The sequence below is a fragment of the Pipistrellus kuhlii genome, unplaced genomic scaffold (genome assembly GCF_014108245.1).
Source record: "Pipistrellus kuhlii isolate mPipKuh1 unplaced genomic scaffold, mPipKuh1.p scaffold_m20_p_36, whole genome shotgun sequence".
Classification (NCBI taxonomy): Eukaryota; Metazoa; Chordata; class Mammalia; order Chiroptera; family Vespertilionidae; genus Pipistrellus; species Pipistrellus kuhlii.
In genome coordinates this window covers 5175938-5200435 of record NW_023425536.1, presented here as the reverse complement: position 1 = coordinate 5200435, position 24498 = coordinate 5175938, and the positions used below count along the sequence as shown (strand labels likewise).

The window sequence follows — 24498 nt, the reverse complement described above, 5'->3', positions numbered from 1 at the left end:
GGAGGCTTCCTCCGCTCCGGCTGCAGTGATGCCTGGCCCTGATGCTAACAGCCCCCAGGAGCCCGCCTGAGGGGGCGCAGAGGCCACAGCCTGCACGTCACCGTGGGCACAGTCCTGACTGCCTGACGCAGGAGACACAGAGGAGCATCCAGTTGATTAAGTTGGAATAAACCTGAAGAGAAACACTCATTGACTGATGTGAAATAATACTAACCTCAGGGTTACCAATTCTTTATTAGAGACTCCCATTTCCAGTCACGTCACAAGGCCACTGCAGACACCCTGTCCTGGTGTCTGGATTGTCCTCCCGTCGGGCAGCGGGCAGCGGCTGCGGCAGCCGGCGCTCAGCACAGCCTGGCTCCCCTGGCGCCGGCCGTCCTGCTCGCTCCTCCCGGCCGCCCCCGGTGCCCAGGGCAGTGCCCCGGGCAGTGCCCCCGCAGAGACCTGGAATCGTGCTCTCTCCGCTCCTGCGGACCCAGCGAACACCGGCCGCAATGCCTGACTTCGAACGCAGCCGGGGCAGCCGGGAAGGGGCGGAATGACTGACTGAACAAGTGTTTCATGGCCCATCGCTCGGTCCAAAGACAAACATTTGGATAAGGCTGTGCACCTTGCTTTGGTGAGGGAGAAAGAAAGGAAAGTCGGCTCCCCCACCGGAGCCTTTCCCAGTGGTCCTCTGACCCCAGCGGAGCTGGTCAGGAGAATGCCAGCGGCGTCAACTCCAGTCACCAGCGCGCAGACCGGGCGGAGGGGTCTCCTCGGAGCAGCATTCTCCCAGGGGCCGTGCAGGGTGGCTCCCGCGGGGAGGGCGTCGCTGGTCAGCGGCCGGCACTGGCCGCGCGCGCAGCTCTGCGAGGAGCTCCCGGGCCAGGCGTCTGGGTGCCGGGGCCTCCGTGCGGAGGCGATCCCATCGGTACAGGGTCTGGTCCAGGAAGCCGATGGTGTCCAGGGCCGCCGCCTCAGTCTGCGCCACCTGAGTGAGGAGAGGCCACGTGCAGCCCTTCAGGCAGCTCCTCCGCCTGCGGAGGCAGCGCTCCCGCCAGCTGCTCCGGCACCAGCGGGCACGCCCGCCCGGAGGCTGGACCGGGGAGGGCCTTCCCGCAGGTGCCCCCTCCCCCTCGGAGGCCACGGCACTGTCCTGGGGGGCCAGGGCGGCGGTGTGGCTTTGGGGTCACTGGCTGTGGGGCTTTGGGGTCACTGGCTGGGGGGCTTTGGGGTCACTGGCTGGGGGAGATGACGGGGTGAGGCGGTGTTGGGGTCACTGGCTGGGGGGCTTTGGGGTCACTGGCTGGGGGAGATGACGGGGGGGGCGGTGTTGGGGTCACTGGCTGGGGGGAGCAGGCACACAGGAACGGGGCTGACTTCCCGCAAAGGCGCACTCACACTGTATGAGAACCAGAAAAGCTGCGGGGACACGCCTGTTTTCGCACAAACAGCTTTACGAATGGCGAATGGCGTTCCTGGCCGCCCCGCCCCGCTGTTTCAAAGGCACCTAAGGTTTTAACACCTGATTGTGAGAGAGGCAGGAGTTGTGAGTTCTGCTCACTGCGGCCTCAGGAGATGGAGTTGTTGGTGCCCTTACGAGTTTTCCCAAGAATGTCAGCTCAGCAAAAAGGGAAGGCAAGAACCTTACAATTGAGCCGCACAGTTTACCGTGGCTTTTTAGACACAGCCGCAGTGAGCCGCTGTCTGCTCGCCACTACAGCATCTCTGCATTGGTTGTGAGGGTCAGTTTATACTGAACCCTCCACAGGCTGTGAAGGAGCCACAGCAGCAGGAACAGCTTCCTGCCCTCCACCCACCGGGCCTCCGGCAGGTGCAGCCAGGAGCCCACAGGGCCGCCCCGGGCAGGCCGGCACCGGAGCCGGCGTGCGGGTGAGCTCCGAGGGGCCACGGGGCAGAGAAGGCGCCATGGGCAGGGGGTCTGGACGCCAGACAGGCCTGGTCCCCATCGGAGGCGCAGAGCGGGGCCCTGAAGCTGGGCACGGGGAGGGGGGCAGAGAGAGCAGCAGGCAAAGAAGGCGTCTGACGTGAGACTGGTGGAGACTCTGACTAAGGCCCCGGGGGAGGCGAGGAGCAGCCGATAGCGAGAGGCCAGGGCGGGAAATGGCGGAGGCGGCGGCACAGGCCCCCCCGGCTAAAAGGCAGCCTCAGCCAGGGGCCCCCTCAGAGGGCGCCAGAGGCTGTGAAGAGGAGGGCTCCTTCCTCTGAGCCTCTGTCTCTCCTGGGACATGGTGCTGCCGGGCAGGCTCTGGGGTCCGTCCCCGCTGTCCACCTCCTGTCTGGCCATCTGTGTGCGGACAGCATCCCGGTACACACACCTGCCAAGGCCGGGCCCGTGGTGAAATGCGAATGAGAGTGCGAGGGCTAAAACAGGGACACTTACGTGGCCGAGGACTTCCCGCGCAGTCGCGCGGCCTGCGGGCGCCCAGAGCAGGAAGGTCAGGAGGAGGTGCCCGGCCAGCGGCCCGCAGGCCCCGCCCGGCCGCGCCCCGGCCGCTGCCAGCACATCCCTGGCCGAGAGGGTGGGGCTTCTGAGCAGCCTGCGGAGGGGGCCCAGCACCGCCTTCAGCTCCGCCTGCGGAGGCATTGCAGAGGGAGGTTAGGGGAGGCGGGCAGACGGTGCCGGCATTGCAGAGGGAGGTTAGGGGAGACGGGCAGACGGTGCCGGCATTGCAGAGGGAGGTTAGGGGAGGCGGGCAGACGGTGCCGGCATTGCAGAGGGAGGTTAGGGGAGGCGGGCAGACGGTGCCGGCATTGCAGAGGGAGGTTAGGGGAGGCGGGCGGACGGTGCCGGCATTGCAGAGGGAGGTTAGGGGAGATGGGCAGACGGTGCTGGCATTGCAGAGGGAGGTTAGGGGAGGCGGGCGGACGGTGCTGGCATTGCAGAGGGAGGTTAGGGGAGACGAGCGGACGGTGCTGGCATTGCAGAGGGAGGTTAGGGGAGGCGGGCAGACGGTGCCGGCATTGCAGAGGGAGGTTAGGGGAGGCGGGCAGACGGTGCTGGCATTGCAGAGGGAGGTTAGGGGAGGCGGGCAGACGGTGCTGGCATTGCAGAGGGAGGCTAGGGGAGGCGGGCAGACGGTGCCAGCATTGCAGAGGGAGGTTAGGGGAGACGGGCGGACGGTGCCGGCATTGCAGAGGGAGGTTAGGGGAGACGAGCGGACGGTGCTGGCATTGCAGAGGGAGGTTAGGGGAGACGGGCAGACGGTGCCGGCATTGCAGAGGGAGGTTAGGGGAGGCGGGCAGACGGTGCTGGCATTGCAGAGGGAGGTTAGGGGAGGCGGGCAGACGGTGCTGGCATTGCAGAGGGAGGTTAGGGGAGGCGGGCAGACGGTGCCGGCATTGCAGAGGGAGGTTAGGGGAGACGGGCGGACGGTGCTGGCCTCCGTGGTCCTGGGAGGCGTCCGCGCGGAGAAGAGGACCAGGGCCCCCGGGCGGTGCGGCCGCCCGAGTGGGTTTCCACGTCGCTCCAAACAAACCCGATGGGCGTAATGGAATTTTCCTGGCTTTCTTTCGTCTTGCTCACTAAGCAGCTGGGCGCCAGGCCAGGACCTGACCTTTTCTTGTATGAAAAGAAGCAGAGTGCAGTCAGGTTTTACATTGTGGGGGGAGAACAAAGGGCTCCTTGAGGACTCGCTCACTATCGTGGCCACACATCAGCGGGAGCCGTGTGCGGGCTGTGGGCCTGTCTGTGCGGAGGCTCCCGGGGCCGTCTCCGGGGGCGGGGGAGGACACACACACACACACACACACACACCACACAGCACACACACAGCGCACACACACACACACAGCACACACAGCACACACACAGCGCACACACACACACACAGCACACACACAAACACACACGCACACACACACAGCACACACACAGCACACACACAGCGCACACACACACACACACACACACAGCACACACACAGCGCACACACACACACACACACACACACAGCACACACACACACAGCACACACACAGCGCACACACACACACACACACACACAGCACACACACAGCGCACACACACACACACACACAGCGCACACACACACACACAGCACACACACAAACACACAGCGCACACACACACAGCACACACACACAGCACACACACAGCACACACAGCACAGCACACACACACAGCACAGCACACACACACACACAGCACACACACACACACAGCACAGCACACACACACAGCACACACAGCACACACACACAGCACACACACACAGCACACACACACACACAGCACACACACACACAGCACACAGCACACACACACACAGCACACACACACACACACACACACACACACAGCACACACCACAACACAGCACACACCACAGCACACACAGCACACACACACACACACAGCACACACACACCACACACACAGCACACACACACAGCACACCACACAGCACACACACACACCACACACACAGCACACAGCACACACACACACACACAGCACACACACACAGCACACACACACACACACACACACAGCACACACACACAGCACACACACACACACACACACACACAGCACACACAGCACACACACACACACAGCACACACACACACAACACACAGCACACACACACACAGCCACACACACACACACACACACACACAGGACACACACACACACAGCACACACACACACACACAGCGCACACACAGCACACACACAGCACACACACAGCACAGCACACACACACACACACACAGCACACACACACAGCACAGCACACACACAAACACAGCACAGCACACACAGCACAGCACACACAGCACACACACACAGCGCACACACACAGCACACACACACAGCACGCACACAGCACAGCACACACACACACAGCACATACACACCACACACACAGCACACACACACACCGCACACACGCACACACACAGCACACACCGCACACACCACACACACACAACACACACACAGCACACACACACCGCACACACGCACACACACAGCACACACAGCACACACCACACACACACACAACACACACACAGCACACACACGCACACACACAGCACACACACACACAGCACACACACGCACACACACACACACACACACACACCCCGTTTTGTTCTAGATGCCGGACCATCTGTTCATACATGTTTAAAGCCCAAGCAGAGGTCACAAGTCTGTGGCCTCCACATCCTAAAGGTGATTGTGAGAGGTCTGGGGTTGTCTTGCATTAAAAATATTGATTTCATGCTGAGACTTCTGCATGCGATGAGAATGGAACGTCACGCTGTGACTTGGAAAAGAAGGAAGAACGGAAACCAAAGACCCCAAATGCCACACAGACCTCGCCAACGGCTACGTTTCAAACGAAGGAGACTCGGCCTCTTCGGAGAATCCCCGTGACCACCTGTCTGGGTTTGTGGGAGCCCCTTTCTGGATGTGAGGCTCCTTCAGTGAGGCTGTCACAAACGCCAGGACACGAGGAGCTGGGAGCGACCGTGACAATCCAAGCCGTGAGGCGGCAGCGGGGGCGGGGGAGGACACACACACACACACACACACACAGCGCCAGTCAGAGAAAGACAAGCATCACGTGATCTGACTCCTGGGCCGCGCCCCGGCTGCCGGCTCGGTGGGAGCCAGAGGCCTGGGTCTGCACACTGCGGGGCGCAGGGGTCAGCTCAGAGCCCGCCTTCTTGCCGGCACCCCATCCTAGCCTGGCTCCCCCGGTGCCTTCCTGACTTCCCCAAAGTGAAGCTTCCTCATTGTTTCGGGAGAAAGAGAAACTCTTTCCTAAGCATTCTTTGCATTATGGAAATGCAAATATGCTCATTGTAGGAAATTAAACAAAATGTACAAAGGGAAAATTAAATGACCGATAACTCCACCAGCTAAGACTCAGTTAAAAACTACAGTTATAGCCTTTCATCCTTTCTGTGCGCATGCCTGCCTTCCTCCGCATGCGGACACAGCGCTCACTACCACACCGTCTGTTCTCAGTCTCTTCACAGCGCGCCTGACAGCTCGCCCACCTCCAGCACCTGCTCTTGGGGAGCATGATTTCCATGTAGAACGTACCCCGTGGTTGGAATATACCACGGTGTTTAGCCAATATCCTTATTGTTGGAAGTTTGGTCACTTCCAGGTTTTGTGATGAAAAGCGATGCTGAGGTTATTCCTGGTGATTATATCTGCGATCTCTGGTTCCCAGGGGAACTCCTAGGGACGGAACGACAGGGCTGGAGCATGAGCCCGCCGGATCCCAAGGGCAGACACAGACCGGGCAGACCGTGCTTCCTGCTTCCTGGCCTGAGCCTCCAGCGCGGCCCTGCAGCAAGGTCCGCCATAGGCGGCGTTGTGGGCTCAGGCGCCGCTCAGTGGCTCACACAGTCACTGCGCTTCCGAAGGCACCGACCGCCTGACCCGGGGACGGTCACACCCATGACACCCAGGGAGCGGGGCACGGCTACAGGTACAGGAGGGACGCCCACTCCTGCCACCTCACACAGCCCACGTGGACACCCGGAGGTGCCGCCGGCACAGCGGGAAGGACACGGCGGAGCACACAGAGAGAGCTACAGTGGTTTCAGTACGGAGAGGATCCCACTACTAACGGGAAAGATGTGCCAATGCAGAACTTTCCAGAAAGCAAATCTTATAGGGCAGTTTATTTCTCCATGCTAAGCCAGTCAGAGAAAGACAAGCATCACGTGATCTGACTCATGTGGAATCCAATGAACAAAATAAACGGATGAACAAAATAGATTCCGAAACACAGAAGCATGGAACAGACTGCAGAATCTCAGGAAAGGCAAGGTGGGTGGGTGGGTGGGTGGGTGGAAAGATCATATATGCATCGGTGGTGGTAAAGGCCTGCGGAGGGGCGGGGCTGGGTGAAAAACGGGGAGAAAAAAGGGGACACATGTAATACTGTCAACAGTAAAAAGTATATTAATAAAAAAAAAAGTGAAACTCAGTTTCTGTGATCAACATGGAATCTGACACATAACCTTGGCTTATACGGAATAAAATGAAGTACATATAAAAGGGCTTTAGAAATCAACAGAACTTCACATATTTTAATTATTATTAAGCATAAGATGATGAAAGCAAATTAACCATTTCCTTAATTAATTTAATGTGATATTTTAAGAGGGAAGAAATGGGCTTTCTTTTTTTTTTTCTTTTTCTTTTTTTAATATATTTTATTGATTTTTTACAGAGAGGAAGGGAGAGAGATAGAGAGCTAGAAACGTCGATGAGAGAGAAACATCGACCAGTTGCCTCTTGCACATCCCCTACTGGGGATGTGCCCGCAACCAAGGTACATGCCCTTGATCGGAATCGAACCCGAGACCTTTCAGTCCGCAGGCCGACGCTCTGCCACTGAGCCAAACCGGTTCCGGCATGGGCTTTCTTTCTAATCGGATAGCATATGTGGGTTGTGTTAATTTTCTAAATAGTGTTCTATTTTTTATCCAAAATATATTATCACCAAATTTCAGCTTTTTAAATCCCAAACTCTCTTCTTCGCACTGCACGCAGGCCTGTAGCCAATCAGACTCAGCCGTCTCTGCCCGGCTGCGAGGCCGAACACAGGACATGGAGCGACGCAGAGCGGAGGCTCCGCCTGAGACCTCTCCCTGTAATCGTTAACATCAGCACCAGGCGCTGGCAGTTGAAGTTTTAAAAACCAACAAATGAATGTTTGCGAGGCAGGTGCCAATGCCTTTGATCAGAGCACTGCTTCCTGCAGTTACTATATTCCACACGAAATCATGCCACAGCCCTGCCCCGCCTGTGCTTAGCTGCCCTGTCATTTAGGAAATGACCGAGTCCCTTTCAGAAGCAAAGTGGTTAATAGCATGTGATTACTTGTAAGAACTCTAACAGAGCCGGCAGTGTGAGGACTGGGGACCAGGAGAGCAGGAAGTGCAGACGGAAGCAGCACAGCCAGGCCTGGTCAGACAGAGCTCCTCAGTCGAGTGGCCAGACTCTGCCTGGCATCCCCCGGCGGCTGAGCCAGCACAGACAGGCCTGGGCACAGGCGGCACCCTCCCCTCAGTGCTCCCAGAGGCTGGATATAGGAGAGCCCCCCTCCTCCCCCCCAGAGGACATCCAGGCGCTGCCATGAGGAACTGGGAGCACTCACACTTAGGGACCTGGGGTTAGTGGAAGCCAAACCCATTTCTGGGCCCCCTCTGGTAGGATCCTTCCAGCTCAGGAAAGGCCCACCCTGGATGCCACCCACACTGCGTACCGCCACCCACCATGGTCTGCGCTCTCGGCTGGCTCCCGTCACGTGGGCTGTAGCTGAATGCCAAGAGCCACAGCAGGGCCTCAGGGGGTTCAGCCGCCGACATCAGTGACTGCTCAGCCGCCATGTCCGCCCAGCCTCCAAAGCGAGCGAACAGGAACCAGCTCTCAAAGGGGCCTCCGGAGGACCTGGAACAGAACCAGAACACATGGCAGCCAGGCCTGGCTTCCCTTCCTTTGGCGCTTAAGCACGCAATGCTCGCCAACGGCTGGCCTCCATCGCTCCGCCCGCTGCCGCCCACAGGAGCACGGGGGCCTCAGAGACCAGCTCCCGCCCCTGCGCCTCCGGGCCTTCAGAGCATGCCCCCGAGGCCCAGGGCCCGGAGAACCCAGACACCAAGTCCTCACACCAGGAGCCTGCGTGACCGGCCCTGGAGCAGGCAGGCGGTGCCCGTGGCTAGCACGGATGGTGCAGGACGAGGACCTTCTGCCTGGGAGGGCTCCGGCCACAAGCAGCCCCGCGCCCCGAGCGAGCAGCAGCCGGGAAGGGCCGGGCAGAAACGTGCTGCTGCTGTTCTGACAGAACACAGGGCTGGTCCATGTCCTGGCAATCGTGCATTTTAACGAGCTGAATATGGCCTCCTTTCCTGTCAGCGTGGGGCTGAGAGCGGAGAAGTCCCAGCCTCTGGGAGCGAGGCCAGCCCCCGGCACTCTGAGAACTGGGCCGTCAGCTCAAGGTGAGGACCCTCCGGGTCACGGGGTTAACAGCCCCTGGAAAACCGGAGCGGGGCAGCCCGAGGCAGGCAGTGAGCTCTCCTGGCCACAGCTGAGGAGATGCCATGAAGGCAGTGAAGACACCGAGAGAGAGGAGGCAGCACATTCTCACTCCTTCCCCGGGGAGAGCAGGTGCTCCCGGGCCCTGCCGGTGTGTGTGGGCCTGTGCTCCTTGAGTGCTCCCTGGGTGCTCCCGGGCCCTGCCGGCAGGGCTGCGGTATGTGGGCCTGTGCTCCCTGGGTGCTCCCGGGCCCTGCCGGCAGGGCTGCGGTGTGTGGGCCTGTGCTCCCTGGGTGCTCCCGGGTCCTGCCGGCGGGGCTGGGGTGTGTGGGCCTGTGCTCCCTGGGTGCTCCCGGGCCCTGCCAGTGGGGCTGCGGTGTGTGGGCCTGTGCTCCCTGGATGCTCCCGGGTCCTGCCAGTGGGGCTGCGGTGTGTGAGCCTGTGCTCCCTGGGTGCTCCCGGGTCCTGCCAGTGGGGCTGTGGTATGTGGGCCTGTGCTCCCTGGGTGCTCCCAGGTGGGGCTTCGGGATGCGCCCAGAACAAGGAAGAGGCCCAGGGCCCTGCCCAGGGGTCTGCCGAGCAGCGGGGCTCGCAGGCTCCCGCTCCCAGGTGGGCTGCACGCTCGGATCAGGGCCCAGGCCCTCGCTAGAGACGGCCGGGCATTCTCCCTGTCTGCCACCAGTGCCTGTGCTGGGTAGTCCCATGTGGGCTGAGAAAGCACCAGCCTGAGAAGGACCCTCCCTGCAGTGGACCCAAAGCCAGCGAAGGCAGACCCAGGTTAGGCCGGTGTCTGGGAGGCTGGGACGCGGCTCTGCTCTTCGCAGAGGCGGCCAGAACGGGTGCGGGGAGGGTGGCCGGGTGTGCAGGTGGAGGGAATGGCCTCTCCTTCCTGCCTCTTCTGTCCGGGCGTCCGGGTGGAGGGCGGGAGGAGTGCTGGCCCAGGAGGGACCAGGAGCCCGGCCCGCCGCCTGTGATGCTCAGGGATAGGTTCAGGGAATCCCGAGGGAAAACTGGCTAACGGAGCAAACACAGGCAGCCCTGGAGGCTAGTAGAGACGGAAGTACACTCCAAAAGCCAGGAACACATCTGAGAAGGTGCTTAATATTCCGTGAGGTGCTGGTCCAGGAGGGACGGAAACACTGCCCGCCATCCAGGGCAGCTCAGAATCCTCCCTGGGGAGAAGAGCAGAGGTCCAGAGGCTGCTTCTCCTCCGGGATCTGTTCCTGGTGCTCGGGCGCACCAGGCTGCACACAGGCCCGCGTGTGCGGACGCTGGGATGGCCACAGACTGTGCCTTCCCGTCGGCCTGCTGAAGGGAGAGGAGGGACCCGGGAGACCGCAGGTGGGGCCGACCTGGGGTCCTCAGTGTGTGCTCACCCCGGAGCCTGGTCTTCCGCCGCTTCCCTCAGCATCTCAGAAATCCGCCTCAGTGGCTGGTGCCGCAGTCCCTGGGGGATGTCTGTGGGCGGAAGAACAGGGGAACTGGAGACAAGTCTACAGGAGGGAGCCCTGCAGGGAGGGGGGAGGAGTTTGGGGAGAGGCGCGGAGCCCACCCCAGGCTCTCACGCTGCCCCCGGGGAGAAAGATCCGCCAGCCACACCAGCTGCACCTCCGAGTCTGCAAAGCCCGGAGCAGCCCGAGGCTCTTCAATTTTCCCTTTTCTGCCCACCTGGCCCTCCTCAGTCCTAACAACGTGTGATTTCCAAACACGTGGGGACTGATAAGAGTCAAAAAGGAACTGGGGCTGGGCTGCCCAGCTTTTGCTATGATGGCAATGAATTCAGAAAATGATTACAGGTTTATAGTAAAGAAAAGGCTGGGAACATATATACAAACAGATGACTTTTCTTGAGTTAGCTTTTCTGTTTTCACAGTCATCCTGTGATTTTAAACACATCTGAGTCAGTATGTATCTGCAGTTTGAAACATCATGTAATGAAAGATTCTATAAGAAAATACACGAGGAAGATAACGTAAGGAACAGTAACCACTGCTGCTCCACAAATGCTGTGGATTAAACTCTCTCCCTCCTCTGAACTCCGCCTCCGGAGGTGCGACGTTCTCATCGTCTTCCTGAACTACCGTGTTTCCCCGAAAATAAGACATCCTCCGAAAATAAGACCTAGCGAATGGAAAAATAAGACATCCCCTGAAAATAAGATCTAGTGCATCTTTGGGGAAAAAAAATTAATATAAGACACCGTCTTATTTTTGGGGAAGCAGGGGAGCTGTTTAGGTACTTGCTTTCTGTCCCTTCCTCACAGCTGGAGTCAGGGCTCATCAGTGATCCATCTTTTATGCCCACAGCACTTTACAGCGGGCATCAAATCTTTTCTGACGAACAGAAGATTCTATTATTAAAAACACTTCAATTTGTGAACATAGCACTGTTTTGTTTTTCTAAAATATGCAGAAGACTGTTCTAGAAACTAGCATAGGAGGCTCTTGTACTTCTGCCTAAATTTACTTACTTTGGACGTAAATCCAGACAACCGCACGGAGGAAAAGGGGGTAGGCTGGGCCCAGGCCTGTGTACCCCCTGGGTCGTTTGCGTACAGGTTCCTCCTTAAAAGGAACAACTCCAGTCCTGCTCCTGGAGTGCAGGCTTCTCAGTGGCCTTAGGCTTGTGATTGACTAGCTGTGAGTGTAGCCTTGGAAGGGGAATTCCTGACTTTTCTGTCTTGATAATAGTCTTCCCATGTGTTTCCACAGGTTACATTTCACAGGCCCAGCACCACCTCCACCTCCAGCCTCCGAGAAGACAGAGTCGGTGGGTCACCTGAATGAGAATCTATGAAGCCGGTTTTGTAAAATGCTGTGAAACCCGGGGACATCTGCTGTCCTTACTGAATCTGCTTCCCCAGGTCTCCGGGAAAGGCCAGGAGAGGGCAGGAAAGGGAGTGTCAGGGCTCCTTTGTTCTCCCCTGTCCTCTCCGCCCACTAGCAGTGAGGTGCCTCCCTGAGGCTCGAGGTCATGGTCACGCTGGTCTGTGCCGCCCTCCCTCGGATTTCAGGCTTTACTCTCCTTCTGAAATGCTCCCTAACTCGAGCTCACAGGCACCGAAGGGACCAACCGCCTGACCTACAGAATGTGTGATTGTGCGCCACCCACCTGGAGGCTTGGAATTCTCCCCAGCTGCTGAGGCCCAGGGAGCGGGGGTCAGAGCAGGCTGTGGTCCGACACTCCCCGAATTCCTCCCAGGCCTTCCCTGGCGTGGTTAGGAGAAATTTCCCCAAAACCTCCTTGGCTTCATTCATCCTTTTATCTTTTCTTTCCCAACAAGGGGGGTGAACGAAATACAAATAAACGCACTGTTGTCCTCTAACTCAGCCAAGTCTCAGCCTGTCTGGCATCCAGGTGGGCCTGGCGGGCACCAGAGCACATGGTATCCGGGCAGACTATCAACACTTAACAAGTGGCCTTTTTCTCACGCTGTTTTCTTTCTTTTGGTAAAAGATCCTAACAGGGTCTTGTCATAGCGGACTGGGTGCTGAGATGAAGGTCCCTCTCCCCCGCTTCCTAGGGAGCAGGGGGAGGGGGAGGGGCAGTCGGAAACCACATCATACCTTCCGGGTGCTGGACTAGCGCCATGACCAGAGACGGAGGAGCATAAGGAAAGTAGGTCCTGAGTGCAAACTTCAGCTGCAATAGAACAAAAAATTCAAAACCGCATGAACACCAGGATTGGAAGGAGTGTTGAGAAAATACAAATGCTCACATCCTCAGCCCAAAAAGGACCCACTAGTACTAATGTGGTCAAAATGTTTTTCTTTTATTAAAAAAAAAAAAAAAGACGCTTCCAGCAATCTTATAAATACATTCCAGAAAAATCAATCTTTTACAGAAGCACCTGGGACTTAAGGAACATAAAATTCTGCTCTGGTGTCGTTACGTAAGTTCCTTTCCGCACATGGGCCTAATCACACACAGGAATCTTCTCTGTGAGTGAGTCTCCGAGGCAGCTGAGACGTGTTCCGCCACCATCGCCAGGCCACGCGCCCCCCGCCTCGGCCTGTCCGCGGAGGCACAGCAGCTCTACGGGGCTTTCGTAAAGAGTGGAGGGTTTAAGGGTTTAAGGGTTCGAAGTGACAAGCTTTGGTCCCTGCCCCCGGCGGTGCCCTGTGGCTGTGACGGCAACCTTCCACCTGCCCTCGCGCCAACACCGATTTCAACGGGAGATTCGTTTTGCTTATTCTTGAATTTCATATAAACAGGATCATAAGACTATTTATTCTTTTGTGTCTGGCTTCTTTGGCCCAACATGTCTTTTTGAGGTTCATCCATGTTATTGTGTGTAATTCATTATGTTTTTATTGCTTAGAAGTAGTCATAGTATGAATATGCCATCATCTGTTCATTAATTCTCCTATTGCTGGGCATGAAGGTTGTTTCCAGTTTGGAACTATGATGAATAAAGTTGTGATTTACATTCATATTTATGTCTCTCTCTGTACAAGGGCTTTCATTTTGTTGGGTAAATAGTATAGGAGTGGAATTACGGGGTCACAGAGTGGATGCCATTTAAGTTTATAAGAAATCAGAGGCCCAGTGCACGAAATTCGTGCACTGAGGGGGGGGGGGTGTCCCTCAGCCCAACCTGCACTCTCAATCCCTAGGGGATTGGGCCAAAGCAGGCAGTCAGACATCCCTTTTACAATCCAGGACTGCTGGCTCCCAACTGCTTGCCTGCCTGCCTTCCTGATTGCCCCTAACCACTCCCCTGCCAGCCTGACTGATGCCTAACTGTTCCCCTGCCAGCCTAATAGTCCCCAACTGCCCTTCCCTGACAGCCCGGTCACCTTCGCTTGCCCTCCCCTGCATATTCCCTCTTTATTAGACAAGGTTTTTCTTTAACATATTGGACAGTGTACCTGCCGTGGTCTTTACAGTAAAAATGTAAACCCAAACTAAAAGTGTCATAAACTCGTTAAATAGGAATTTTATGAGACCTTGGAAAGGTGATATCATGTGGTTGGTTGTTTCTTCCTTTTTTCCTTCTCTTTCTTTTTCCTGATGTTTCATCTTTTGTCCTTTCTTTCTTTTCTCCTTTTATTCCTTTTCTGTCTCTAATCACTCTGCTGGGGGCAAGGGGAATTCCAAGGCTACAGGTGTGAGTGTGTGGGGGGATCACTCCATGGGGGCAGGCCCTTTGGAGGCTGACGCCCCAGGCTGCCCCAGGGAAGGGATAGCTCTTGGGGGCACAGCTGCCTCCCAGGCTTACACCCTCCCCTCCCCCCGGCTGTGGATGGGAGCTGATCGCTGGGGAGGTGGGGGGATAGGCCGTTGTGGGGCCTCCCAGGCCCACAGCCCAGGCCAAGGCTAGGAGCAAACCATGTGTGGTGGTGGGGAGGTAAGGGGTGAGGGGATAGGGGAGGGCGCGGCTGCTGCCCAGGCTCTGGCCCAGGTCGCAGCTGGGAGCTGGTCACGCCAGGGGTGCACGGCCACCTCCTAGGCCACTGCCCAGGTGGCCACTGGGACCTGACTGCACAGGGTGTGCGCCTCCGCCCAGCTCACGGCTGGGAGCTGATCCCGCTGAGGGTGCGCGCCGCCTCCCAGACCAGCTGATGCAGTGGTCGGCAAACTCATTAGTCAACACAGCAGCGAGCCCGCGGTTTGCTGACCACTGAACTGATGTCCCTCTCCCCTCCTCCCTTCCACCCTCTCTAAAAGCCAATGGGAAAATCTGCTCAGGTGAGGAGTTACAACAAGAACAACAAATATGTCCCCTAAGTTTATACTCTGACGTGTGGGAGACAGCCCAGTACATTAGCAGACCCTGCCACTACTAGCTCCAGATTGGACGGATTTGCTGTGTTTTCCTCACAACCAGCATTCGGCTCCGAAGTGTAAGAACGTGGAGAGCAGCGCTAAGAGAAAGCGAGGTCCGGAAGCCACCCGAAAGCCCGCCCCCAGGAGAGGGCTCACTGCGCCCCCGGGGGCACACGGCAGACCTGCCGCCCGTCCTTGGCTAGAGCAGGGGTCGCCAACCGGGGGTCCGTGAGGTCTGACAGGTTGGCGACGCTGGGCTAGAGGAGCAGCACATGGACATGGCTGATTCCGACCAATCCAGGTCCTGTTTGGCTGTCAGGTTCATTTTATTAAGCACGGATACGTGAATGAGCAAAGAGAACACAGAGAGAATAGGGTGATGCATGGAACACCCAGGACAAAGGACACTCTGCATCAAGGATCATGACTGATCTAAAAATGGACACGCAAGAAAGCAGGGCATCCATGATGCTCATGTCTACCAATAAGAAAGGCAGGCACTCAGGAATGGCCTAGGAAGAGAAATGATATACGTACATGCAGCCATTTGCAAAGGTAAGAGGTCATTGTCCTCTTATTCAGAGTCAAAGGTGAGGGTGATGAGTTCCTGTCTTTTTGGGTCCCTGACCTGCTCCACTAGGAAGCACCACCAGATACATGTAACCTGGTCAGGGCGCTGTTCTAAATTAAAAGTGACAAAGGTAAAACAACCTTAAAGTTGGTATGGAACCTCAGAAGACCCTAAATAGCCAAAGCAATCTTGAGAAAACAACAAAGCAAGAGTTATGCTCCCTGGCTTCAAACTGATTATAAAGCTATAGTGATCTCAACAGTATGGAGCTGGCATAAAAACAGACACACAGATCAATGTAACAGAACCAAGATCCCAGAAATAAACACACGCATATTAGGTCAATTAATTGACAACAAAGGAGCCACGAAAATAAAGTGTGGGAAGGACAGTCTCTTCAATGAATGGTGCTGGGAAAACTAAGCAGCCAGAGGCAAAAGCATGAGGCTGGACCACCATTCTACACCAGATATTAACTCAAAATAGATCTGGCTCCAAAAGCACAGGGAACAAAAGCAAAAATAAACAAGTGGGACTACACTGAACTACAACACTGCTACATAGCAAAGTGCTTCCGCAGCTCAACGAAAAGAAAAGGCAGCCTACTGAAACGGGAAAAAAAAAACACTGCAAAACATATATCTGATAAGGGATTAACATCCAAAATACATGAAGAACTGATACAACTCAATAAAAAAAAACCTCTCAAACAATCTGATTTAAAAACGGGCAGGGTAACTGAACAGACATTTTTCCAAAGAAAACATGCTGATGCCAACAGGTACATGAGAAGTTCAGCATCACTAGTCATTAGGGAAAGGAAAATCAAACCACAATGAGATATCCCCTCATACCTATTACAAATTATGTTAGAATTTCTATCATAAAAAGACAAGAAATAACAAATATTGGCAAGGATGTAGAGAAAAGGGAATCCTTACACACTCTTAGTGGGAATGGAAAATTCGTGCAGCCTCTATGGAAAACAGTGTGGAGGTTCCTCAAAGTGTTAAAAATAGAATTACCATATGATCCAGCAGTCCCACTCCTGGGTATTTATCTGACAAAAATGAAAACACTAATTAAAAAAGACATATGCACCCCCCATGTCCACAGCAGCATTATTTGCAACATCTAAGATATGGAAACAATCTAAGTGTCCATCAGTGGGTGAATGGATAAAGAAAAGGTGATCTGTGTGTGTATATAGGATGGCGTATTACTCTGCCATTAGAAATAAAATTCTGCCATTTGTGACAACATGGGTGACCCTGGAGGGTATTATGCTCGGTGAAATGGTCAGATGGAGAAAGACAAATGCCATATGTGCAATTAGGAAGGGAAAAGGAAGGGAAAGGGAAGGGAAGGGGAACGGAAGGGGAAAGGACTGACCAAGCTCTCAGATGAAGAGAACAGACTGGTGGTTAACAAGGTGGGGAGAGGGGGTGGGGAAATCAGGGAAGGGGGTCAAAGGGTACAAACTTCCAGCTACAGAATAAGTCAGTGACGGGGAGGCACTGTGCAGATGTCATATACTAGCACAGTTCACAATACTATGTTGCCTGTTTGAAAATTACTGAGACTGTAGATTAGGGGTGTCGAACTCAATCAGAGAAGGGGCCAAAATCTAAAATCCAGCCTAAATTGCGGGCCGAATGGTTTACTGAACAGTCATAAACTGTCATTGTGATGGAAATGCAGCGGAGTGCAGTGATGACAGCGAGGTGCGGGCCACATTGCAAGGCCTGGCGGGACGGATTTGGCCCGCGGGCCTTGTGTTTGACACATGTGCTGTAGATCTTAAACGTTCTCATCACAAGGAAACGTGTAAGTATATTTGGTGGCATGTTACCCACATGCGGAGTTATTGCGGAGATCGTCTCACAGAATATATAAATATTTCATCATTATGTTTTACACCTACAACTAGTAGAATATGTCAATTAAACCTCAATAAAAAAAATAAAAGAATTAATTAAAAGCAGGGGTCCTCAAACTTTTTAAAGTGGGGGCCAGATCACGGTCCCTCAGAGAGCTGGAGGGCCGGACTATATGAACTACTAATTCCTACTGTAACACCTTGGCTGCGCTCACTGCCCAAAAAACCTGGCGGGCCAGATCAGACTCCTCTGCGGGCCGCATGTGGCCCACGGGCCGTAGTTTGAAGACCCCTGATTAAAAGCAACTGCAAGTCAAGTCCAAATCTGTAGTGCCCAAGGCCAGCACACAGGAGGAGCAAAGCTGTCCAGAAAACCAGACTCGCACTAACCCAAGAGCAACACTTCTCTCAGTCTCCCCGACTGAGGTGCGCTCCCCGCGGTCAGGAGCTTTCCTAGCAGCTGGGGCCTCCCCGGGAGTGACAGCTGCACCGGGAGGACGGAAAGTGTTTACAGTCATGCCTCAAAGTAAGCACGAGGGCCAGCCAGCAGCGCCTTTCCGCAGACCTCCCCAATTCCAGCCGGGCACCAATGACAAGGCTGTTTGCTACTGTCCAGCGAACTTGAGACGATGGGAAAGATGCACCATAAACAGGTGTCACTGCCTCAAACAGCAATGATAAACCTGAGCGGCGCTTTGGCGCAGACTGTCTGGGACTCCAGCAGAGCTGAGCACCCCCGCTGTTTTCCTCGGTCCGAGTGCTGGGAGCACCAGGGACCGGATGGCCTCCCCGAGGAAGCAGGGCCCAGGCCCTCGAACAGGCGGAGCCCCACACAGAAGTACAAATGCCCCAAGGCGGGAGCCCTCGGTGGAAAGGGCCCAGTTCCCAGGTCACTCACTGGGCAGCGGGCCTGGCCGGGCCACCTGGTCTGTGCGGGGAGCCCTGCAGAGCAGGCCCCTGCAGGCCCTGGGCCGGCCTCCTGGCTTGCTGATGGTGTCCAACTCCCCCCCTTGGTCACGGCCATTTCTAGCTCCTCCTCTACAATGATTCAACTCTCCCCTCATCACCCTCACCACTTCCTTTCTCTCTTGGAATCCAATCCACGTTTGGGTCTCATGAATGGAAACGCTGATAGTTAAGAACGTCCAGGATTGCTTTGCATTAAGTGGCAGTCCTCCAAGCAGATGCTCTACAAGCCCCAGAACCCTCTCGCCCGCTGAGGGGTGGGCAGACAGCTCGGGGTGGGCGGCGTGGCAGTGCTCTGACACACCAACGGTGGGGAAACGCTCTGGGCCCGGGGCCAACAGGAACCACCTCGTTCCTTGCAATTAAAATAGTCCCACCTTTGCTGGGGCATACACTCGGAAGCTTCCTTTGTGAGCACGCAGTCTGGCAGTCACTGAGAATCAAATGCTCCTTCCCGGTGATTAGCCACCTCCTCCGAGCGGGTAAATGAATAATCCGTGCAGTTTAACGAACCTGGTTGTCTTCTTTTCCCAGCGCTTCTACAAAGCAGCACGTGAACACTTGAAGGGCGGCCAGCACTTCCGGGGCTCCGTCGGTTTCCAAGAGCGCATACCTGAGTGGGCAATGGCGGGCACAAGGCATTGAACGATGATCTGCTAACTGTGAGCCTGAATGGGGGGGTGGGGGGAGGTGGGAGGGAGGGAGGGGAGGCACTTCTGGGCCACAGGTGCAGCAGCACATCTCCAGTTAGGGATGTGCAAGAGGCAGCTGATCGATGTTTCTCTCTCATCGATGTTTCTGACTCTATCCCTCTCCCTTCCTCTCTGTGGAGAATCAATAAAATATATATTTTTTAAAATCAACATGTTATAAGACAGCTCACATGGTTGATTTCAACTTTCAGAAGAACTCTGTTAAATAGAAGTATTATTTACTTATTATGTTTTTCCTTAGCTTAAAAAAATCCTTTAAAAAGATTGGTCAGCCCTCGTGTGGTGAAGGGAGTACACTGCTACACTTCATTTTGAGCCGAGAAAAGTGCTACGAGTATTTATTTAAAATCTAGTTCAACTCTTTCTACCATTATTATTAGAATTTGAAACGGGTAAATAAAGAAAATTATTTTCAGTCCCCAAGCCGACGCTCTATCCATTGAGCCAAACCGGTCCCAAGAAAATTATCTTAATTATTAAGCATTGGTTTTAAGTTTACAATTTTAAAATTTGGGTTTTACCAAAAAGCTCAGAGGGTCAGATGGGATCAGAAACTAATTCCCCATGACACACCCAGAGAGCACCACAGGAAGTTTTTATTTATATTTGGAAATGGAGCATTTTTAAACCAATTATTAGCAGAAATAGCGCAACATTTACCTGAACATTTCATCAACGATCCTGAAGATGGCGGGGTGGCAGGCTGCTTCAGGCTGGAGGAGAGACCAGGAGGCAGGAAAACATCAGAAGCATCATCAGTAACGTCTGGCTACCATCAGGCTGAGGAGCTGTTGGAATTGCTGGTGCCTAACCATGGGCCCAGTCCTCCGGGTTAGGAGAAACGGCCAGAGCCTTGCACACAGATGCGAACAGTGGCTCTCCTTGGCGAGGGGTTACAGGCATGCTCTCCCTCCCCTCAGGTGTAGGTGTGTCCCACGTTTTCTACAAAAGGCCCTCTGGCCCAGGAGAAAGGAGCCAGTCTCGTGGACAAATATGAAACACTTCCTGCCAGGACGCTGCAGCGAGGGCTCAGAGCTGCCTGCCCAGCCAGTGTTGGTAATGAGTCTGACCTCCCAGGGCCAAGGAGACCTCCAGGTCAGACCTGGGCGGGCTCTTCCTGTCCCCGTCTGTGAGGTGCTGAGGTCGCCATGGTTTCATACCGAGGACAGCAGTGACCACTGTCATGATGGACTGTAATATCACAGCTCAGGGCACATGAATTCAGCAATTTATTTAGGATGGAAGGAGGGTTAGTACAAAATGTAACGCACCATCATCTCAAAGACGGAAGTAATCTGATTTATTCCCTGAATGTTTCTGTGATGGGTTTTGATGGTTTAAACGTGCAGAGGCCAACAGCGCCCAGGTTTGGCGTTAGCAGGGCTGACCCAGGTTCTGTGTCTGCCTGGGCAGACATCAAAGCATGAGATTAGGCCGGATGAAAATGCCATTTGTGTTCTTAGGTATTTTGTAGTAGCACCCAAGAGTTAGTGGGTTAGGCTCTAGAGGCAATTTCTTGGCGCCACAGTATGCTTGATATGACTAGTTTTGGGAAACATCTCTTTTCATACCCCCACCTGCCCCAACAACAAGAAAAAAAGGGTGTGCTCCATCCCTCAAGTTTTCTGATCCCGCGGAGGAGAGCAGAGCGCCTGTCCCCACAGACTCTCCCTGTGGGCTCCGCGCAGGCATTGTGAGTTGCAACATTGAATGTGCGCCATCTAGTGTTCTCACACCGCCACTACAGGCTGCCACAGAAGGCCCCGCAAGAGCATCCCCACTTATTAAAGTGATGGATGATTCCCTTTTAATTATTTAAAGGGATTTGGGACCTGTAAATTACAAATCTCTGCTCTTTAGCAGAGAACCCAGGCTCCATAATCCTCCACTCATGTGCATTCTAAAAGAAACCAACTAAAAATGCTCGCAGATAAATCTATTATGCACTCAAGAACTAGCTTGCCAGAACCGTGGCTCAACAAAGAGGCGGGTTATTTCTTGGCTTTGATCTCAGTTAATCGCCCTGCTTCTCAGCTTCACTGTAAATAATAACAGTTACTAACAGGTTACTGGATATATGCCCAGAAAATATCATAAAAGTTTCTATGTATTCATAATGGAAAAATCAAACAAGAAGGAAAAAGCAAAGTGCATGTCTGGAAGAAAAGTGATTCATCAAATGTGCCAGGACAGCTTTTCGGATTCATACACAGACCACAGGCTCCCGAACACACGCGCCTCAGAGGCAGCGCCACGGCCACGTGCCCATGGGCAGGCCGGCCTGGGAACGCTCGGCTGGAAAGCCAAACTAGAGAGGTAATAGAACGCCACTCCTGCTGCTCGAGAGCTCTGACCTGTCTCACCGCTCAGAGCCGCTCTATAGACGTGATGCTGCCGAGTTTCCCGAAAATAAGACTTCCTCCGAAAATAAGACCTGGCGCATGGAAAGATAAGACATCCCCTGAAAATAAGACCTAGTGCAACTTTGGGGAAAAAAATTAATATAAGACACTGTCTTATTTTCAGGGAAACAGGGTGGTAGAAACCATTGGATACTAATTGCCAGCTTTCCAGGTGGCAAAGAGAGGATGACCCGGGTGTGGAATAGGACTTCCACGAAAATCTAAGGGAGAAGCAAGAAAGCTCTAACTCAGTCCATTAAAAACAGATTGAAATGTGGACCCACGCTTCCTTTATGCAATGTTTTCTAGCAAAACAGCTTAATGAATCCAATGTCGCAAATGTCCCCAGGCTGTGTGGATCTGCCTGCCACTCCCCACCAGCGCACTCCCCTCTTCACTTCCTGCTGCCCAAGGATTTCAGATCTTTGGTTGCTGGCAACCTGCGCCACGACCTGTTTACTTTTTAAGATGGGTGGGATGACGGGGCAGGGCACTCTGCTGACACAGCAGCGGCAGAACTTTCTGTTCTGAAACCAGTCTCCCAGAGCCGTGAACAGCTTTTTCTCATCCGTGGCCTTTGCTGATGGCTTTCAGAACGAGACTTCACACTTCCCGCGCACACAGTTTCAGGGTCACCGAGCCCCCTAAGCCCAGCATCTCACAGGCCAGGCATGTGTGCCAGTGACATCAAATCACACAAGTGAATTTAAGCTGCTTTTCTTATCAAGGGAATCCTCCAAATAGAATTAAAGTCTTAACGGATGCTTCCATGGAAGCCATAACTCCCCCCGAGTCCGTACAGCATCCTGTGGGGGAAGAGGCGAACCTGTAACCCTGCGTCCTGTCTGCTTGCTAAACTGGGACCCCGCAGTGACACCCACAGCCACGCTGCAGCCAGAGCCCAGGCTCTCGTCTCTCCTGTAAACACGAGGAAGGAAAGAGAACGTCTTGGAGTCCACCTGCTGGCATGCCCTCCCCCGGCCTGCCAGCCGGCGCTTCCAGGCTGCTCCATCTGGCCCAGCGACTCCCACACCCAGATGACTCCGAGGCTGGGAAACGATGCCACCAGGAGGCCATCAATCACAGGAGGTTTGTCCTTCTCCCGCCTCCTCTCACTGCCCAGGCCTTTCACGCAGCTTCCGGGACGAACAGACAAGGATGCTGGGGAGCTCTGGACACCAGTTTCCTTTTCTCACGAACCAGCTTCTCTGTGGGGTCTGCACCCCTTCTTCTCTCCCAGCTCCCAGAACTGCACTGCTCCCTCCTCTCTGCCCACACCTCCCCCCTCAACACAGCAAGGAGGACAGTCGCACGGAGGAGACGCACAGGGGCCGAGAGGCCAGGCGCGGGGCCTGGGCCGTGGGCAGAGGGAGGGAGAGGCCGCGGGCACTCTGGACTGTGAGCTGTACAAGTAACCCGGTGCTCCCTCTGCCCTCCGTGTCCGCGCTCCTTCCATCCCGGCTCAGCGATGATGACTACAAGCCACTTGCCACTTACCGGGGCTGAGAACACGAAAGAGCAGAATGACCAGGAAGACATCTAGCCTTCTGTTGTTTTCTGATGTGTGTGCACAAGCGAGAGCGTATGGGTGGGGCAGCGGAAGAGAATACACACGGGAGGGAAATTTTACTATGATTTGATGTCATTCACCAACAAAGCCGAGGGCCTCTTTTTTAAAAAAAATATATATATTTTATTGATTTTTTACAGAGAGGAAGAGAGAGGGATAGAGTTAGAAACATTGATGAGAGAGAAACATCGATCAGCTGGGGATGTGCCCGCAACCAGGGTACATGCCCTTGATCGGAATCCAACCTGGGACCTTTCAGTCCGCAGACCGACACTCTATCCACTGAGCCAAACGGGTTTCGGCCCAAGTACCTCTTATAAAGGATAAAAAGGCAGCATAGAAAGGAAGCCCTGGCCGGTAGTCCAGTGGTTAGAGCAGCAGCCCTCACATGGAAGGGTCTCAGGTTCGATTCCTGGTCAAGGGCATGTACCTCAGCTGCAGGTGTGTTCCCTGGCTCTGGTCGGGGCATGTGCAGGAGGCAACCAATTGACATGTTTCTTTCACATCGATGCATCCTCCTCCCGCTACTCTCTCTAATATCCTCGGGTGGGGATTAACAACAACAAACTCCAAAGCCTTTTCATCCATCACCCCGCACAGACACTCTCTCCTAGGAAATGAAAGGGCAGTTGCACAGGAGGCAGGAAGCTGACGCGCAGGAGCCCGGGAAAGACCCTCTGTCACAGCCTATTTCAATGGAGGTTAAGTATTTAACGCAGGAATGGTCTTTTCCTAAGAACGACCGATGAGAAGCTGTCCCTCCAGCTTCCCCACCAGCCAGCAATCCTGTCCCACTGTGTCACCGGCGCTTTTGAGAGGCCCTTGTGTTAATATATACATAAATTAAAAGCGGAACCACAGTCATCAAAAAACACCTTTGCCTCTGGCTGGGTGGCTCACTTGGATAGAGCATCATCCTGATGCACCAAGGTTGCTTGCTGGTCAGGGTACATACAAAAATCAACCAATGAATGCATCAATACAAAAAGCCCATGTTTCTTTCCTTCTCTCACTCTCTCTCTCTCTCTCTCTCCCTCCCTCCCTCTCCCTCTTTCTCTGTAAAATCAACTAAAACACAACTCTCTTCTTAAAAGAGGATTCTTCATAAGATTCAACAGTAAACCCCTTTATGGAGTTCAAAACAATTTAGTTTAAAAAATCTACTTAAAGAAAACCTTCACTTCTATCATGTAAAATAAGATCTTTATAAATATGCATTTTTTTTTTTATTATGCCATTTTCTTCTTTTCTACTTTCAAAATACAGGGAACCTGGGTTCTGGAACTTAATTTGTTCCGGGGAAGGCTGTTTGAGAACCAATTTGTTCGAAAACGGAATCATTTTTCCCATTAGAAATAATGTGAATTGAATTAATCAGTTCCAGACTCCCAAAAGATTCCGTTTTAACTGTTCTTATACACAGTACATGTCACAGTACATGTCTAATGTACTGTCTGATCTATAAATAAACACTCCTTTTGTTAAGTGTATCGAACCGCCCTTATGGCCTTAAATGAATCCCTCCCAGCACTCGGGCCAGGGCTGTCTTTCGGGTCAGCATGCAGCACCTTGCTGCTCACTCACTGCTGC

The 24498-nt window shown here is 54.2% G+C and overlaps 1 protein-coding gene across 1 annotated transcript in view; it reads right to left on the bottom strand.

The window, feature by feature from the left end:
- Nucleotides 1-235: 235 nt before the first annotated feature.
- Nucleotides 236-24498, bottom strand: part of FANCC (FA complementation group C) — a 229205-nt gene continuing 204942 nt past the window's right edge. The window contains exons 10-16 of the mRNA XM_045570735.1: nt 19597-19649; nt 18737-18836; nt 12605-12680; nt 10415-10496; nt 8279-8453; nt 2387-2578; nt 236-973 (exon numbers count right to left, since the gene is read on the bottom strand). Of these exons, the coding sequence (XP_045426691.1) occupies nt 716-973; nt 2387-2578; nt 8279-8453; nt 10415-10496; nt 12605-12680; nt 18737-18836; nt 19597-19649 (936 nt within the window). The 3' untranslated portion in view covers nt 236-715. The remainder of the gene's footprint in view (nt 974-2386; nt 2579-8278; nt 8454-10414; nt 10497-12604; nt 12681-18736; nt 18837-19596; nt 19650-24498) is intronic.